Source organism: Lynx rufus, unplaced genomic scaffold (genome assembly GCF_022079265.1).
Source record: "Lynx rufus isolate CCGP_SWC_20201006 ecotype Redwood Valley unplaced genomic scaffold, mLynRuf1.p SCAF_3, whole genome shotgun sequence".
Lineage (NCBI taxonomy): Eukaryota > Metazoa > Chordata > Mammalia > Carnivora > Felidae > Lynx > Lynx rufus.
Genome location: NW_025814845.1, coordinates 130,347,358 through 130,366,968, shown reverse-complemented (window position 1 = coordinate 130,366,968; position 19,611 = coordinate 130,347,358). Strand labels below are relative to the sequence as shown.

At 35.6% G+C, this 19,611-nt stretch overlaps 1 protein-coding gene across 1 annotated transcript in view; it reads left to right on the top strand.

Moving 5' to 3' along the window:
* MAP9 (microtubule associated protein 9) overlaps positions 1-18,165 on the top strand; it is a 38,437-nt gene extending 20,272 nt beyond the window's left edge. Inside the window, exons 7-14 of the mRNA XM_047092157.1 lie at positions 17-261; positions 2,094-2,164; positions 3,184-3,352; positions 4,416-4,505; positions 6,387-6,548; positions 6,679-6,824; positions 7,004-7,136; positions 14,151-18,165. Coding sequence (XP_046948113.1) covers positions 17-261; positions 2,094-2,164; positions 3,184-3,352; positions 4,416-4,505; positions 6,387-6,548; positions 6,679-6,824; positions 7,004-7,136; positions 14,151-14,273 — 1,139 coding nt within the window. The 3' untranslated portion in view covers positions 14,274-18,165. The remainder of the gene's footprint in view (positions 1-16; positions 262-2,093; positions 2,165-3,183; positions 3,353-4,415; positions 4,506-6,386; positions 6,549-6,678; positions 6,825-7,003; positions 7,137-14,150) is intronic.
* The last annotated feature ends 1,446 nt before the right edge of the window (positions 18,166-19,611 follow it).

Here is a 19,611-nt window from a genome sequence, read left to right as displayed (position 1 = left end):
CTCTGTCTCAAAATAGATCAGAATGAAGAACTTACTGAAAACCACAATTCCTTGAAATCAAATGAAAATGAAGAGAATTCATTTTTGATAGACTTTGTTACTACTCCACATGAGAAATCCAAGGAAAGTCAAGTGATTGCTGATGACCTTGAAGAAGAAAAGGAGAAAGCTGAACTGATCATGAATGAGTTGACAGCTGATCCACCGCTATTGAAATCTCAGAGTATCGTAATATCCACTGATGCAACTGCGTCTTCAAAGGTATTTATATAAAATTATACCTTTTATACTACAGCAAAACTAAAAATAGATCTGTTAAATATTTTACCTGCCGTATTATGTACTCTTGAATTATCTGTAGAAAACTCATCTTTTGATACTGGTATATTATCAAGTGGTTCTTATTTAATTCAAAACTGTTTTACTTCAGGGAAGATTTGCAGTGAATATAATAAAATTCAATATTTCATTAAAAATTATCAAAGGTATATGATCATAATATACTTTTAAATATCTAGAAACATAAACCCATAAGTGGGTAGGTTTCTATAGGTCTTCGTGTTATAAAAATGAATCTATCTAAAACAATTTCTAAGGTTTTGAATTAGTGAATTTTTAAACATTTTGGATATCATTTTTAAACACTTTATACATTTTAAAGGAAATCTTTAGGAAATGTTTACCAACATCTTTCTTGTTTAAATGGATGGACAGTATCATTATTAGAAACATTATTATTATTATAACCTTGAGAACCAGATTTATGGTGTGTAGGATTACTTGAAACTATGCCAGAGTAGTATACTTTTAAAATTTATGGTATAGCATTTTTAGTCTTTATTTCTCTTGAAGCTAGTCTTTATTTCTTATAGCTATAGTCAGCTGGTGACTGTGTATTTACTATTGGGGAAGGTAACAGTGCTAGTTGAAGACTTGTGGTTGAATAGGACTTTTATAATACAGAATACTAATGCTTTGTATTAAAATTTACAGAGAAGGCTCATTAAACCATGCTCCAGGTATATTGTTCGTAACCACTTTCCTTAGGAAAAATCACTCATGCCAAGTAAGCCATGTAGGTTTCTATCTATGTTCTCACTTGAATGCTAGCAGCCTTCTGTGTAAAGGAGAGAAGTTACTCCTTAAAAAGAAGAAGGGTATTTGGAATTTATAGATGGGATCCTAGAAATGTCAAACAGAGGCAGTTCTAAATTACGACAGGCAATTTATATATAATAAGTAAGACCATGACATTTCTTTTGAGTGAATCCTTGGCTTTATCCTTACTCCCCTTAAAGGACCTTCCTTAAGTCTGAATCACATCATTTCCCTGCTAAGGTCTCTTTGTTGGATTGTCATCATAAGAATAAAATGCAGAGGGGCACCTGGGTGGCTCAGTTGGTTAAACATCTGACTCTTGATTTCTGCTCAGGTCATGATCTCACCGTTCATAAGTTTGAGCCCCAGGTCTGGCTCTGTGCTAACAGCACGGAACCTGCTTTGGATTCTCTCTCTCTCTCTCTCTCTCTCTCTCCCTCCCTCAAAATAAATAAATCAACTTTAAAAAAAATAAAATAAAATGCAAACATTTTACCACTTCCTAAGGACCTCACACATTTTTCTCTGACCATCTGTTCCTCCACTCTCCCTGTCATTCACTGTGCTTCAGCATCATTCACCTTTTTCTGTTTCTCAACATTATCAAGTTCTTTCCCTTCTCGAGTTCTTAGCCCTTACTACGTCTTTCTTTCCGTAGACCTTCCTTCATGTGGCCCCTTTCTTCTCGTCATTTATCTTAGCACTGATGCCAAGACCTCAGGGAGGCCTTTCCTGATCACTGTCGTTAACATAATCCCTCACTCTAGTCACTGTCACAGGGCCCTAGCTTATCCCCTTCTTGACTCACATTTGTTTTTGTGTTTCATGTCCATCAGCCCTCCCTAAAGTGTAGTATCCTTATTAGTTCCCAGGGACTGCTGTACTTGACACATAGTAGATGCTTCAAAAACATTGATTTCCTTGCAGCTTGGCCCCTAAGTCTAACTGTGATAGTTATGGGGAGTAATCCATCTATGGTATTTTCTATTTAATAGAAAACAATTGAAGACAGAAATATGAAGAATAAAAAATCAACAAATAATAGAGCATCCAGTGCATCTGGCAGGTAATAAAGTTATTATTATCCCAAATGTATGAGTTTATTTCCAACAGAGCTAATTTTAGCTTAACTTCTGTAAAGTGAATTTCATTTGGTGTTACTTGATTTTCTTTAAATTCCCATCTCATGAAATGAATGAAGTAGTTATTTCATGATAAGACTCCTCAGTTGATCATGTTCTTTTATGATGAGGAATTTATTAGGGATTCTCTATACTCTACATTATTCCTGGGTTAGAGTTTCTTTGCTGTATGGTAATAAAGCTAAAGTCCAGCATTGGACTTCTCTATTAAGTGTCTTTGTCTGACACATGACAATTATACTTAAAACCTTGAGGTTCTGTGGACTAAGGTGGTTTATTAAAATGACAAGATTCTATATTGCTTCCTTCACGCTGATAATAATGAATGTCTAACTCATAAATGCTAATCAAAAGCTTCTGTCTTTTAAATTACCATTAATCAAATAAAGCAAGGGTCAGCAAACCTTAACTGTAAAATGCCAGTTAGTACATGGATTAGGATTTATGGGCCATACTCTCTTGTAACTACTCAGTTCTGCTGTTATAGCAGGGAAACAGCCTTAGGCAACATGTAAATGAATGATCTTAGCTGTGGTTCAGTAAACTTACAAAATAAGTAAACTGTACAAAACTGGGTAGTGGGCCATATTTTCCTGCCAACCCCTGAAGTAGAAAATGCTATTCTAACTATTTAGAATTGGTTTTTGTAACAAAATGATACAAGAGACTTAAAATCTACTTTATTTATATTATTTTCTCCATGTAACTTGAGATGTAATCCATGTTTCTTAAAAATGTTCTAATTACAATTTTCTAGAAAGAGCAAGTACTTTGAAGCTCTTAGTAAGAAAAGACTATCATCATCTTTTTTTACATTTTCAAAGTACTTATAACTTATTAATTTATAATGTAATTTCAAATATAGTAGCTGTAAATTCTAATGTATTTTTCTCCTACCAAGTGCAATTGTAGTAAGTGTGTTGGTTTCTTTGGATCTTTTCAGATTAATGACCTCTGACTTTTTAAAGAAATCTAGTTCTATAAGGAGACCACCATCAGCATCTACCTCTTCTCACTATTTAGGGACTTTGAAAGTCTTGGACCAAAAGCCCCCACAGAAACAGAACCTAGAACCTGAACGAGCAGATAACATAAGGGCAGCTGTTTATCAGGTAAAAAGGAAAACATTCTTTAAAAATGAAGAGTCACCTAATAAGGTTACCCGTTTATCAAGGAATAAAATGACCCTGTCAGAAATGGTGGTTTAATACTTGATTTATTGGGAAAAATGTTCCCTTATAATACCTGAGCAACCCAAAGTTTTTTTTTTTTTTTTACTAAATTATTTATTTCTAAGCTTTGCTTAACTAATCATAGCTGTTTTTTTTTTTAATTTTTATTTTGTAAGTTTCTTTTCTTTTTTTTTTTTTTTACACTCATTTATTTTTGAGAAACAGAGTGAGACAAAGCATGAGCGGGGGAGGGGCAGAGAGAGAAGGAGACACAGAATCCGAAGCAGCCTCCAGGCTCTAAGCGAGTGGTCAGCACAGACCCTGATGTGGGGCTCGAACCCACAAACTGTGAGATCACGACCTGAGCCTAAGTCGGATGCTCAACCGACTGAGCCACCCAGGCGCCCCCATAGCTGTTTTTAAAGAAAGAGAATATGCCATGAAAATTTATAAAATTCCAGCCAAAGCAAAAATATGGTTAAGGTCTGTATACGTTTTTATGCTTTTTCTTCTTAAAATGTATGAACAAATGAACAAATGTATGAACAAATTTATGAACAAAAAGTTTTAATTTTTTTCTTTCCTAAGAATTTGTATTTGAAGTAAGCTTGCATAGCAAAAGACTTTCCTGATTTTTCCTCATTTCCAAAAAGGTCCTTTTTTTTTTTTTTTCTTGTCTTGTTTATTACACTACATAGTACACTTTAGAAAATTGTACTTGAGAAATTTGGAGAAAAATGTGAACTTTCCTGTAGCCATTATATTCAATCTTTGAGTTCTGTTGTTAAATCTAAGAAAGATGACAGACATATTTTTTATTCATACTTATCTTTATATATTACAATATTATTAGAAAAAGAAAAATGATACTAGTGTATATAGAATTTCTAAATTTTGTGTTTTGCCTTTTTAAAATTTTAATCAAATATTTCAGAAATGGATAAGAATTCTAATTCATTTGGGAAACTTTGAATATCATATAGTTTCTTTCTTATTCTCACAGGAGTGGTTAGAAAAGAAAAATGTGTATTTACATGAAATGCACAGAATTAAAAGGATTGAAAGTGAAAACCTAAGGATCCAAAACGAACAGGTATTCTGAAATATAGAAGTGGAAAATACTGTGGATTTTTAAGTCAGTAAAATATCTCTAAATATTTAACATTGCTAAATCTACTGTTGTTTAAATGGCAAAATAACATGCATAAAAGAATTGATTTCTGATTTTATTTCTCTGGTACTTTATACATTTTTAGTTTGATATGAATATAACCGTTTTACATGAAAACAGATACACAGAGATTTCTGTTTTTCATACTCATTTGACCATACTCATCGTGAACTTGTTGTTGCTTGTGGACACCTGTTCACTCTTACTTCACTTTTCCCTGTGAAAAATTGACTTCAATCTTACAACTTAGCCAAGAATGTAAAGGGTCATCAGACATTGACCTCTAGTTTTCCTCTTTTCCACCTTGAATTTTTTTTTGTTTAAAATTTTTTTTTTAACGTTTATTTATTTTTGAGAGAGAGAGAGACAAAGCATGAAGGGGGGAGGGTCAGAGAGAGGGAGACACAGAATCTGAAACAGGCTCCAGGCTCTGAGCTGTCAGCACAGAGCCCGACGCGGGGCCGAACTCACGGACCGCGAGATCATGACCTGAGCCGACGTCGGCGGCTTAACCGACTGAGCCACCCAGGCGCCCCTCCACCTTGAATTTTATATGTATCTTCAAGAACAACCCCTACGTGAACTCTTGAGCCATATCCTTCCCGCTGTCCAGAGGTAGGCTCTTATTTCAGTACTTGAGTCTCTACCTCTAACTCCGTCCTGGTCGTCTCCGACATGCTTAGTTCCTTCGCATCTTCTAAACTAAAAGCCCTCTACTGTGCTGTGCAATACTTCAATGGGTTCAGAGAGGAAACTATTTCCCAAGTGCAGGGTACTGCATGGAGCAGCCCTGCAGGGGTGTGCCACATCCCCGTCACCACTTTTGCAGCGTTTCTCTGCTGTGCTCAGTGCCAGACACCTTCTCATGTGATCTGCGCAACTCGGGGAGGTACGTCGTGCCTTCCCTTCTGAATCATGTTTTCTCAAAGGCTTTCTGTCATTTAATGGTAAGCAATATTTTAGAGCAAGCCAAGAATATGGGATTAGATGGAGGTAAGTAAAGTCATAACATACTTACCATACACTCACCCACATATTTTCCCATCTGCACATAGTTTCAACATGTGGGCTCTGTTTTTTAGTAACAATTTTATGCTTTGATGTCAGTCAGAACTCCGGTTCAAAGCAAAAATCTGTGTGACTTGGCCAATCTACCTCACTCTGACTTACTTTATAAGCCTACAACTTTCCTGATACCTTTCTTTTAATGGAATGCGGGTTTTTTTGAAGTTTATTTATTTATTTTGAAAGAGAGAGAGCAGGGAAAGGGCAGAGAGAGAGGGAAGGAGAGAATCCCAAGCAGGCTGTCAGCACAGAGCCCAACGGCGGGGCTGTATCTCATGACCCTGAGATCATGACCTGAGCCGAAATCAAGAGTAGGTTGCTTAACCGACTGAGCCACCCTGGTGCCCCCTTAATAGAATGTTTTATTATTAGTATTTTCCAGTAGTACTTGGCCTATTAGTTTTGACAACATTTGTTCAGTACACTTCCAAAAAACAGTTCTTTCCCATGAATAGCAGATCAATATCAGATAAATGGTTTAAGAAAAGGACATTTTAAAATGCAATGAGTAAAAATAAAATTAAAATGCAATGAAAAAATCAGATGACTTTTTTTTTTTTTGTAAATCAACTTGTCTAAACTATCCTAAATAAATTATCTTCTTTGAAAAACAATTTCTAGAAATGATGACTATGTAGGGAATGAAATACAATCTGTATGTGTATATCGGCATCTCCCGATACTTGGCCATCTATTTACCCACACACATCTAACTGTCTCTTATTTTTTCTGAAATAGAAAAGAGCTGCTAAGAGAGAAGAAGCATTAGCATCATTTGAGGCCTGGAAGGCTATGAAAGAAAAGGAAGCAAAGAAAATCGCCGCCAAAAAAAGACTTGAGGAAAAAAACAAGAAAAAAACCGAGGAAGAAAATGCTGTGAGAAAAGGAGAGGCACTACAGGTATGCAGGGGCTTCGGACATCTGCCTTCCTTATCCTCCCTCGCTCAGCACCTATGGTACTGATTGACTGCGCTTCTCCTTACCTGGTCACATCCATGGTCAGTAAGAAACTCGTTGTGAACTCTTTCAGGCGTTTGAACGATGGAAAGAGAAAAAGATGGAGTATCTTAGAGAGAAAAATAAAAAGGAGAAAGAATATGAAAGAGCGAAGAAGCAGAAAGAGGAGGAAACTATTGCTGAGAAAAGGAAAGATAACTTAACAGCTGTAGAGAAATGGTAATCCCAAATGAGAACTGTTTTGCTCCATTTCAAATGAATAACGCTCTAGGCTTTTAAAACATTGTTTGCTTGAAATTTACTAATGTATCGGCATCTCATTACCACAAAGATGTATTAGGAAATCTTTATTATAGCCTCTCCTTTAACCACCCAGTGTTTTGTACTGTCCTACATAGGAATGAAAAGAAGGACGCCTTTTTCAAAGAAAAGGAGAAAGAGAGAATAAATGAGAAAAGAAGAGAAGAACTGAAAAAAGCAGAGAAGAAAGATAAAGACAAGCAAGCTATTGATGAATATGAAAAATGGCTGGTAGGTATTGTTTGTTAATGCACCTGTGTCTTATTAATGTACTTTATTCATGACTTTTCTGTGCCTAATTCCAGTTCTTTTTGCCCCTGCCTGCTGGCCATTTCTACTCAAAGCTGCCTTGTTGAATCTGTTCTCTCCCTATGTCTATCATATTGTCTTTGATTTACTCATTTCTGTTAACGCTTCTACTATTCCTTCAAGCACTCAGGCTTAAGCCTTCAGGCATGATACTCTTCCTTACCCGCATTCCCAGGGTTAGTCACTTACCAGTCGTGCCTAGTCTTCCTTTGCAATGACTCTCAGGTGTAAAATCATGGAAAGCTGACAAGTGCACTGCTGAAGGACTTGTCAGCTTTTAGGTGGGACTTATCATGACACATAGTAATAATGAATTGAACGGTGAGAAAGTTATTCCACTTTTTAAATTCTCTTTTGCTCTTTCCAATGACCTCAAGGAGAAAGTCTCATTTTGGTGCTTTTTAACGAAAGAAAGCAAATAAGAAGTTCAGGAGGAAAATGTCTAGCTGGACTTAACATGTTTCTGTTTTTTAAATATTTTTCTTCTGTTTTAGTCTACTAATGTTTATAGTTCCTTTTCATTGATGTTAAGCAAAATACTGTTTTCTGTTTTAAAATATCATCATATATATACGTGTTTATCAATTTTTGACTAAGTAACGTGTTCATATGAAAAGCACTTTACATCGGTAGGTGGCACATTCACGCGGGTAGTTAGCACCCCCATAGGTGGCACATTCATGTGGGTAGTTAGCACTCCGCCTGGGGCAGCAATCACAAAGTGTAAAAGTTGCTCCACAGAGGCATAGCATCCGGTAGGGCTCTCTCCAGTAAGATTTCTTATAAACTTTTTGAATTCATGTCAATGTGCTAGTTAAAAATACTGTTCAGGGTATTTTGTGGTTGTATTTCTCTGGTTAGGACTGACTTTTAGCATCTTTTCATTTGTGGAAGGGTCACTTGTCATTTTTTTTGTAAACTGTTAATCCATAGGCTTTGCACATTTTTCTGTTGGTCTTTTTCATATTAGTTTTCAGAAGCTTTTTTATACACTAGGGAAATAAGCCTATTTCTGGTAGGAGTTACAACCATTTTTTCCCATGGTTTTGTTGATCTCTCAACTTTGCATATCGTATTTTATGCGATGAACAATTTTGTTTTATCTTCTGGTGTCAAATTTATCAGTCTTTTGAGTTCTATTTTCAGGCATAGTTGAAAAGACTTTCTTCATAACTTGAAGTTAAATAAAGTGCTCTCATTTTTCTTCTAGTAACTTTATGATTTTAATATCTTGACATTTTAACATTTGACCAGCTTATAATTTATCTTACTCGTGATGGGATATATGATTCCAACTTTATTTTTTCCAAACACATCTCCTACAAAAAAGCCTTTTTCCCAATGATTTGAGGTACTGCCTTTGTTATCTGATACATTCCCAGAATTTAGGATCTGTTTCTTCTCTTCTTTTTTTTTTTTTTTAATGTTTATTTATTTCTGAGGGGGAGAGAGAGAGAGAGAGAGAGAGAGAGAGAGAAACAGAATATAAGTGGGGGAGGGACAGAGAGAGAGGGAGACACAGAATCCGAAGCAGGCTCCAGGCTCTGAGCTGTCAGCACAGAGCCTGACGCGGGGCTCAGACTCACAAACCATGAGATCATGACCTGAGCTGACGTTGGACGCCCAACTGACTGAGCCACCCAGGTGCCCCAGGATCTGTTTCTTGACTTTCTGGTCCATGGGTCAATCTCAGATCTCACTGTACATATTCCATATACTGTTTCATTATCAGGACTTTATATGTTTTCATATCTGTTTTGTTTAATCTTCCTTCATAGCTCCACTTTCAAGTATCTATTATTATTTACTTTTTCACATAAACTTTAGAATCAACAGTAGCTAGAGAAACATTCATGACACAAGGCAGACTATGTAAAGATAAAAACATGAAGCATTTAGGAATAAACTTAAGAAATGTACAAGACAAAGACAACTATGAAGAAAATTTTAGAACACTCCTAAAGGACACAAATGAAGACTTGAGAACATGGATCAAAACTGCTCTTGGATAGAAACAGTCTTATAATGATGTTATAGATGTCAGTTCTCCCTGCAATAATTTACAAATTTAATTCAATCCTAATAAATATAGCAACAGAATTTATTATTGTTTATGTGTTGACTTCAGTGCTGTTTTATGCCAATTTCAGGCAGAAAAACAGTAAGGAATAAGGTGATCAAAATTGGTTTAATGGTTTGAATGAGGAAGGTAGTATTTCGTGATGGCTTTCTTAAACTTTAAAAAAAAAAATTTTTAATGTTTATTTTTGAGAGAGAGAGGGGGGTGGGTGGGGCAGAGAGAGAAGGAGACACAGAATCCGAAGCAGGCTCCAGGCTCTGAGCTGTCAGCACAGAGCCCTATGCAGGGCTCAAACCTATGAACTGTGAGATCACGACCTGAGCCAAAGTTGGACGTTTAACTGACTGAGCCACCCAGGCGCCCCTTCCTTAAACTCTTAAATAGTGCTTGGTTCTAAGAAAAATGAAAACTCTTCATAGATCAAGGAGACATATACTGTGTGCTAGTATCACTTATAGCAACTAAATGTACGTGTTTAAGTTTTCAGTTTTATTTTCACTTATTCTTGAAAGTGGAATAGAATCTCCTTAATGACTAAGCCACAGTTAGGTACATTGTGTTTTATTACAGTACTTAGTCACTTTCTCATCCTGATCAGTCCTCTAGAGAACAAAAACTCATCAATCAAAGATCTACGATGAAAATGACTTGTTTTGATGTCAGTATAACCTCAACAAATATAATGCTACTTATAAAAACATCCATATACAATATGTTACAGAACTACTCCTCCATTTTACCAATCTCTTATTAAAATTTGTTTGCAGATAGTTTGGAAAAATACCCCTATTTAGAAGTCTAAGGACTTTCATTTTAATGTAAAGTTACGTGTCAAAACTTTGCTTTAAAATCTAATTTGAGTAGTGAGCATTGGATGAGTTATTCTTTTAGGGGAAAGTTATAGCCAAAGATCAGTAAGACTCTCTTCTTTATGCTGGTTCCCAGATTAATTAATAGTTGCCTTTAGTAAGAAAATGAATAAAAAGTTCAGTCTCCAACAGACAACAGTCAGAAGGACTTTATAACAAGGTTCTTTTAATTATTAATTATTGCTTGAGTAATATTACCAGTAATTAATTATTACTCAAAATAACATTATAGGTCATCTGAATTGATATTAAGGTTGATAGTTGCTTGTTTCCTATTCTGACCTTTTTAGTATCTACCAGTAAGAACAAACTTGTTTCATGTTTCCCTCTCTCTCTCCATGTTAAATGGAACAGACAAAAAGAAGTTTGGTCAGTTTCTGTGGACACAGCCGAGTCTTTGCTTTTCTGCTACCTAGCAAGAGGGTCTGCCTCCCTCTGAGATACTAAAATGATTGACCGTGACTCAATTATAGTTTTTTTTGTTTTCTCAATTAAGATTCTGAAAGGAGATTCCCTCTTTGCTTTAGTAGGACTAGCAGACATGCAAACATTTTCATGATCTGGAGCAAGGTGTTAAAATAATTTCATACCTCTCTATTCCTTTCGTTTTACGTGAATAATTGTATGTCGATGGAAACCTTGCGTTATCGTATTCTCCTTGTGACATCTATCAGTTCCACACAGGTATGGGTAAAAGAACCGTAGACACCTAATAATTTACCAAAAATGCTGTCCCTCCCAAGCCGCCCAGTCTGCAGAGGCAGTGCTGTTTAAGGGTTCCTGGGTACTGCTGCTTTTTGAGAAAATCACCAAGGTGAGGAAACCACCCAACTTGCAGGTGTTAGCAGAGACTTGGAGAAATGGAAAGACAATCTGAGCTGCAGGGTGAAAGGAGCGAGAGCTGTTAACATTTCAGGTAGTCCTAGATTAATGTCTAGATTTCACGGTACTTCCCACATACTCAGTCATCTCTTTGACGGGTATGTGTACGGGGAAACAGAATGGTTCGAAAATTCATCTGCTTTCATGAAAATGTGAGGTTCTGGAAGATAACATTTTCAAATAAGATGAAGGTCAGAACTGTTCCCATCAAGCAGTAAAATAAAAACTTACCATTCCATTCACCCAGAAGCCAGCGTTCTCGCCTGGATTATTCCCACCACTTTCCAGGATATGTAGCCCTTAATTCCTCATTTGCCTCCAGAGGTGGTCCCACATTCCACTGCTTTTTCTACAGCTAAACTTCTACAGGTTTATTTACACTTCTTAGTTCTCCATACCCTTTTCACCCTCCACACACTCCGAGCTTGTCTCTTTTGCCACTGGGTTACAGAAACTACGCTTTGACAGTTAGTTTTGTCAGACCATGTAGCCATCCAATGTGTTGTTTTCTGCCACATTCCCCGGACCGCTCAAACATTCTAGATAGTCGCATCCTCCTTCTTGCAACCATCTTCTCTCCTGGGTGCCCTGTTCCCCTGGTTTCTCTCACTTCCCGCCCTCCCTTCCCAGCGTCACTTGTTGACTTCTCTTCTATTACGTATGTTCCAGTTGTTACTGTGGCCTGCGGGCCCCCCCACACCTCACTCCCCTGTCTTTTTATTCTCACCTGGCACCCCCTTCCCATCTTCCCAGTTTGAGTCACGCTGGCTCTCTCGTTTCTCCTCACATCCCAAGGTTCTCTGACTTGTCAGAGCCCTGACATATACTGCTCCCTCTGCTTGAAATGCTCTCTCCCCATCGCGTATCACAAGTGGCTTCTCTTACCCATCTTGTCTCACTCACGGTGACATTCCTGAGTCCACTTTTCTTTGCAAGGAAGTACTCCCTTTTGCTCTTTAACAATCACAACGATTTTTTCATGATGTTCCATAGAAATTCTCACAACTCGAAATGATCTGTGGTTTATTTGATTGTTTATTAACTGCCCATTTTGAAAATCCCCTGAGGGACAGGGACCAAATCAGTGTGTTTGGATTTTAGAATCACTTTATGCATGGCCCTCACTATGCTACTTGACCCAGAGTAGGATCTCAGTGCTTAAAAGGTGAATGAATAAACACAAATCAAAGCAATATAGTACCAGTAAAATATTAGACCCCCCAGAGCCCCTCAGTACCTGTTACAAGTAAGGATATGCTATATAATAAAGTAACGCAAATTAATACATGCAGGGAAATTATAATTTGGTTATTTGTGTGTCATTTGGACATAAAATCCTTTCAGAAAATTACCCTACAACAATAGAAACTCCAAAAGAACTAAAGCAATGAATATAAAATGCCAAACAATAGAAGAACCAAAAGAAAATAAAACAGTATCAAGTCTCACAAGATAAGATGCTTTTCTAAACCTAGAAGTGCTGTGGAAATAACAAAGGAAAACATGGACAGATATGAAATTTAAAATCATTAATGCATTAACATAAAAAGTCAGTGTAGGTGCTGCTTGGTGAATTCCTACAGCAGCTTTGAAAAATAAATTATTTCCCAGTAAAGTTGAACGTAGTCAAACCCTACAAACCAATTTTACTCCAAGCATATACATGGAGAGAAAATCTTGACTTACAAGTACAAGGAATCAAACAAGGATGTTTATAACATGGTCGTTGCGTGGAAAAAAAAAAAAAAAGAACATCATTCTTTCAACAACAATAAAAATTGATTAGTTGTGATAAGTTGCTATGCTGGAATTCTATGAGTATTCTATGGAATATCAAGGAACTAGAGTTATACCTCATATAGCTAGATCTTAGAAATATTAAGATGAATAAAAGAGGATGTTGCAAAAAATATATAGTGTGTTCCCTTTTATTATAAATTGTAAAAACATGCAAAAAAATTTACTTATTGGGGGATTAATACATATATGATAGAAGTATTAAATATTATAATAAAATATTACAATAAAATTAAGAGATACACTTGAATGATAAGCATCGAATTCAGAGCAATGGATACCTCAGTGGGGTGGAGAGGAAGGACTGTGATAAGAGAATGAACACCTAGAGCTTCAAAAGTATTGGTCATGTTTTCTTTTAGAAGGCAGATAGCGGTTCACAGGTTTTGACCATATTACTCTTTAAACAGTTGTCACGGCTGAAATATTTCTTATTTTTTGTTTATTTATTTATTTATTTATTTTGGTAAAAAGGACTAAAAGTAACATAGATAAAATGTTTGCTGCAAAGATAATATTTACTGTATGAAACTCTGCAGGGGGCGCCTGAATGACTCAGTCGGTTAAGTGTCTAACTCTTGATTTCGGCTCAGGTCATGATTTCATCGTTCACGGGTTCAAGCCCCGCATTGGGCTCTGTGCTGGCAGCACGGAGCCTGATTCTCTGTCTCCCTCTCTCTCTGCCCCTCCCCGACTCATGCTCTATGTCTCTCAAGATAAATAAATAAATAAATTCTGAAAAAGGTGTTTAAGAAAAGTACGCAAATTGCTAAAAATTAAAAGCACTGATATCCATATCGATGAGCCAAATAATTGAGAAAAAAATTCACTTAGAAGTGCTAAAGAAATCAAAATGTGCTCAAACTCAATAATAAGCAAAGAAACATGAGACTTAGCTTTCAACTATTTATGAAAATTTTGAAGTATCCCTGCTGCTATAGCAGATTCAACCTTTGCACCCAGTAAATTTAGTTCTGAGAATCTGTTCTCAGAAAGTCATCCACCGACCTCTAATAATTATTCTCTTTGAGTTATGGAATTTTAGGGTTTTTTCCCATTTTTCACAATTTTATTTAAATATTATCTCTTTTAATATTAAAAAATAAGTGATTAAGTGGTGTATTAGTTCCTGTTGGTAGTATTCTTTATAAGCAATCTTCTCTAGCTACTGTTCCTTTATAAACAATTAAATCGGAAATGACATTTCAATCTCCTGTAATGGATTATTTTGTTCTTCAATGAGCAACTTGATTTAACAATAATGTTCATATATGTATGTAAATTTACAGTTTTCTGTTTTCTCTTTAGGAAAAGAAAGAAAGGCAGGAAAGAATTGAACGAAAACAGAAGAAACGTCATTCCTTTCTTGAAAATGAGGCACTTCCTCCCTGGAGCCCTCCAAGTCGAACTGTGTTCTCAAAAGTGTTTTGATAATTCTCATTCTTACGTGAGATGTAGTTATTTATCAATTCACTAATTTTAGCCGTGAGTTTAAAACTATTTATTCAGTTAATTATAGTTAGAAGAGTTCTATGTTATTAAACGCCAGCCATTTCCACTGACTGTGGATAAGATGCTTTGGAGTTTAATCAATGAAATAATTGAAGGCATTTTTTTTGGACCGTAGATAAGCTGCCTCAAATGAGAAGCTAATAATCAGATCGCTCTTACCGTTTAAAGAACCCTTTATCATGTCTTTGCAATTGTTACAATCAGGTGACCCATGACCACTTTCAGCCGTGCCCGGTATTGAAGTGTGTGTATTCCCCAGAATAAAGGAAACCATTTAGGTATGACAATCATAGAAATAATTGAATCATTCTGTGAATGATTGTCCACCTAGATTCAGGTTTTAAAAGGAATCATTGCTGGCAGTACGCATGTATTATTTTTTCCAAAACTTATCTTTAACTTGAGCGGTTGCACTTGCACTGTACAAGTTAGGTTTTGGTCAGGTGAGGCAGTAGTTCAGTAGAACTCTAATCCTCCAGGCATTCTATTTAAGGAGTATGCCTTATGTTTTAATACGAGTGTATCTGTCCCAGATTTCCATGACAATCATAGACATAGGCATTTGAGTAGACCTCTCAACTTTGTCCTCTAAATTCTATCTCACTTTATTATTTCGGTGATATCAAAAGATATCCGTTTCTTGGCAGTGAAATACACAATTGAGATGGAAATTCCACAAGAGTTCAAGGTCATTATCACTATTATTATTTTCCAGATTTAAGCCATATAGGTGATAAAGGCAATTTTTGACCTCTTAACCTATTCTAGAGTCTTATAGCTTATATTTAGAAGACAGCTGTATAGGAAGGTAACTTGTAGAAAATGCCCAAAGAATCTTTATTTATTTATTTGATCTGTGCATATCTTTATATTAATTGGACTCATACTTGAACTGGTCAGCTAATTTATCACAGACCAAATGTATGCTCTCAGAGTTGTAATACTACTTTAGCCAATGATGGGATGCAATGATGGGTGAGAATATAATTACTATTTATTAAGCACCTATTGTATGGTCTCTTCTGGGTCTTTACAAATGTTAATTCTTTGCAACAAGTATTCAACGCAGGTATTATTTTTCAGATTAAAAATACTGAGACTCAGAGAAGTAACTTGCCATACATTTAGCATGTGACATTTGAGATTAGAATCGAGTAAGTCTTCCTCCCCCCAGAATCAATAGGCTCATTTTTATGCTCTGTATTATATCAACTTTATAAACACATTTTACCTCTCAGATCCTAAAATCATGCATTGTTACTTAGAGCTTGTATTTCCTTTTAAGAAATATCTGTTTGTTATTAGAGATGGTGAACTTCATTAGATCTATAAAATGAAAGAAGATTTCATAATATGTAAAGAATTAGTCAAATGCCTTGTATGTAGTATTAGAATGTCAGGAAACCCAGCAGGTAGTGGAACATAGGCTTTTGAGATAGTCACTCAGAAGGTCCCACTCTGAGGATTAGGCTGGCTGCAGTGCGTTCAAGATAAGAGACATCACGGATCACTGGATCACATCAGTGCTACAGGTAGTTGTTTTTTGTTTTTTGTTTTTTGTTTTTTTTTAATTATAAATAAAACTAGAAGCCTTTTTATACTGCCGGGAACCAGGAGAATACTTCATGAAATTGAAACTATTATCACCAATGTGTATTATCAATATGGGATTTAGCTCCTCTGTTTTTCACCAAATAGATATATATAGTGCCTACCAGGAGGAATCGTTGTTTATGGTATCTAATTAGCTATTCAGAGCTAAGAAGGTATTTGCAAATTCCAGGAAAGTTAAAGGAAAAAAGGTCAGGGATATGAGATCATAAATGCATATGTCATAAATTTCACATTAAATATTTACACTTCCCAATTATTTTCTTCTTCATTATCATTTAGTGGCTTGCTATCATCGCTTCTTAGTTGCAGGAGCACTGAATGAAGTTAGTAATTAATGTAAAGCATATGGCACATAATAAGGACTTAATAAATGTTCATTTTCACTTACTTCCATAAGCTCTGCATTTCCCCACTTCATGTATGTGAGGAGAAGGTCAACACAGATGGGATTGATAATGGTTATTTGACTTACATGTTCTTAGCATGCAAGAAGAAATCTCCACTTTCCTGGCCAGTCTGGCCATCAAAAGAGAATATGGAGGTGAGTTGGATTAGAGACCTCCTAAAAAGAAATCTAAAGAAATCTAAATCTTAGCACTGCTTGTGAAGTAGAATGAAATGGGAAATTGAGGTGTTTGCGAAGACCCAGCAATTCATCTCCCTCAGTAGGGAATTTTGTCTTAACTACGATAAATAATAAATTACTTCCTGTTTACAGTAACACCTGCTGATCAGTTATCTAGTTGAATGAAATCCTCTCTTCTTCCCGTAGCAAAAATAAAGCTGAGTTTTAAGAGCTGGATGAAAGTAAAGTACTGTTGACTTTCTGAGATCCAAAGGAGAGAATCCAACCTGGTAATATTCTCTTGAATGCATTTATCTATTTAAGGGGTATGATTTTCCCATATATTCTTTAAAGTATCAAATATCAATACATTTGCTCATCAAGTTTTCATTAATTTATAATAGGGAATTCAAATTCAAATTAAAGACACTAAAAGCGTATAGATTTTCAGACTAAAATTCTACTTTTGTAAACTGTATTGATCACTTGAATGCTAACACTTCAAAGTACAGAAAATAAGAATTTAATGAATATTTTGCAATATGACTGAAAACAATTTCCCTAGAAATTGTCAGATTAATACAAAAATAAAATTGTATACAGAATGTATTTTCCCCATAACAAGCAAGAAAACAGTAGTGCGTTCTATAAATAGAGAAAAACTATATGGCATTTTAGATCAGTAGGAAGTGACAGTTTTCTTAAAGAAAATAAGAACCATTCAGGGATAACAATTTTCCAGTGGTTTGTATTGCATCCTGTTTTGAAAATGTTAGTAGTTCATTTATTGTTCTAAATAGTATTGAAACTGATGTCTCACTGTTGCCAAAGCGGTAGCTGAAAATAGTTGTGTTCCCAGTTGTATATACCTTGGAGTGATAAAACTATGGATCTGGAAAGGTTTTAATAATTTCATAAAGTTGGCCCAAACACTATTTCTAAGTTGAATGACTACTTTGACTTTCCCAAGCTCAGATCACTAACCATAAGAATCCAAAGTTAGAAATCAGGTGTCCAGTTTTCCGGTTGTAATCAGCCCGCCATTCCACAATTTTGAGATCTGATAAAACTTTCACACTAACTTTTGTAGCCATGGTCATTACCAACTTAGTTCGTTTCAATTCTCTCCAATGGTCCCTTATTCTTCCAGTGCCTTCTCCATAACTCCACCAGATCAAAGCTCTTTGGGCACCTCCACCACTATTTCATGGGTGGGGGGAGTACTGAAGTTTCTTAAGCTCTGGGTCACAGGCTACAGTCAAATGGAAAAAAGGAATTTCTCAAAATGGGAGAAATTGCATGTTAGCCAAAGTAGTTCCCGAGAATAAACTAGTACAGAAAACAAATTTTCCTGAGGTAATGTTGGCTCTAATTTCAATAGTGCTGTAATAAAAGGTATTTAAACCCATATGCTTCCATTCTACACAAAGCAAAGATATTACCAATTGTCCTGCTTCTTAGGTACATTGGCTGACAGAATAATGAATGCTATGTAAATGCTTAACTAGAGACTTCCCTGAATTCTTTTTATTTTAAAATTTCTTGTGATTTGATTATTTTGGAACATGTTACATGTAATTGTATAATGTTAATTAAATTATTGGTATTAAATTTAGGGTGTTTAAGAATTACTTGAGGAGATGTATTTAATGTCTGCTTTTTAGTAGCATACTTCATGTTCTGCTTAATTAAAGTTAATCATTAAAGATTTATTTTATTGGGTCCTGTTATTTATTGATTGTGCCAAATTTCATTTCATAACGTTGGAAAATGTGGTGTGAGTTTTATTTGTGGGCTAAAGGTGAAATGATCATTGTCATTTGCAGCAACATGGATGGATCTAGAGAGTACAATACTAAGCGTAATAAGCCAGAGACAGACAAATAGCATATGATTTCACTCATATGTGGAATTTAAGAAAGAGAACGAATTGAACAAAGAAAAGAAAAAGAAAAAAAAAGACAAACCAAAAAACCAGACTCTTAACTATAGAGATCAAACAGATAGTTACCAGAAGGGAGGTGGGGGGCGGGGGCAAGGATGGGGGAAATTGGTGAGGGGGATTAAGAGTACACTTATGATGAGCACTGAGTAATGTATAGAATGGTTGAATCACTATATTGTACACCTCAAATTAATATAACACTATGTTAACCACACAAAAGTTTTTTTTAAAGATGAAATAATTATATTATGCTGATATACCTTTTATTAGAAATGACTGAAATTTTGAAAAAAAAAGAAAATTTGGATATAAACTTTTTTTTTACTTGAAATACTACACAAATTACAAAGGTAATGTAATTATAAAATTATGAAATAATTAGAAAGTGCAGCATCACCTGGGTGGCTTAGTCGGTTGAGCATCTAACTCTTGATTTCAGCTCAGGTTATCATCCTAGGGTGGTAGGATTGAGCCCCACATCGGGCTCTGCCCTGAGCGTGGAGTGGAGCCTGTCTGGGATTCTCTTTTTCCCTCTGCCCTCTGACTTGTGCACGCTCTCTCTCTCTCTCTCTTAAAATAATAATAATAAGTGCAAATACCAAAATAACCCACATTCCCATCTCCCCGAAACATTCATAGTTAACATACTCTGTACTCTCCCAGCTTTTAATTTCCAGTGCATTTTTTCTTGTAGTTGAAATTAAGCTGAGAATGAAGAAGGCAGAGATATAGTTCCCTCTATCTCTGTTTTCCTCCGTGTCTCTCTATCTCTGTCTCTATCTCTCCCATGCTACCTATATGCGTTGTATTTCTATATTTTCTCTCTCTCTACATAAAGAAATAGAACACATACACATAACATGCATATATACAAACTTTTTTTTTATTCCTTAAAATAGATAGAGATCAAACTGTGTATTTGGTTACCAGAATTTACCGCTCAACAATATATAATGAACATATGAACATATTTCCATATGACGTATGTCCATATGACATCTCAAGATGTCGCGGATCACTTAGATCCCATCAAATTACCAACAAATAAAAGAAATTTCATAAATAAAACTAGAAACCTTTTTATATTGCCAGAACTACAAGACATGGAACGAAGTTACTTAATGGGTATGGAA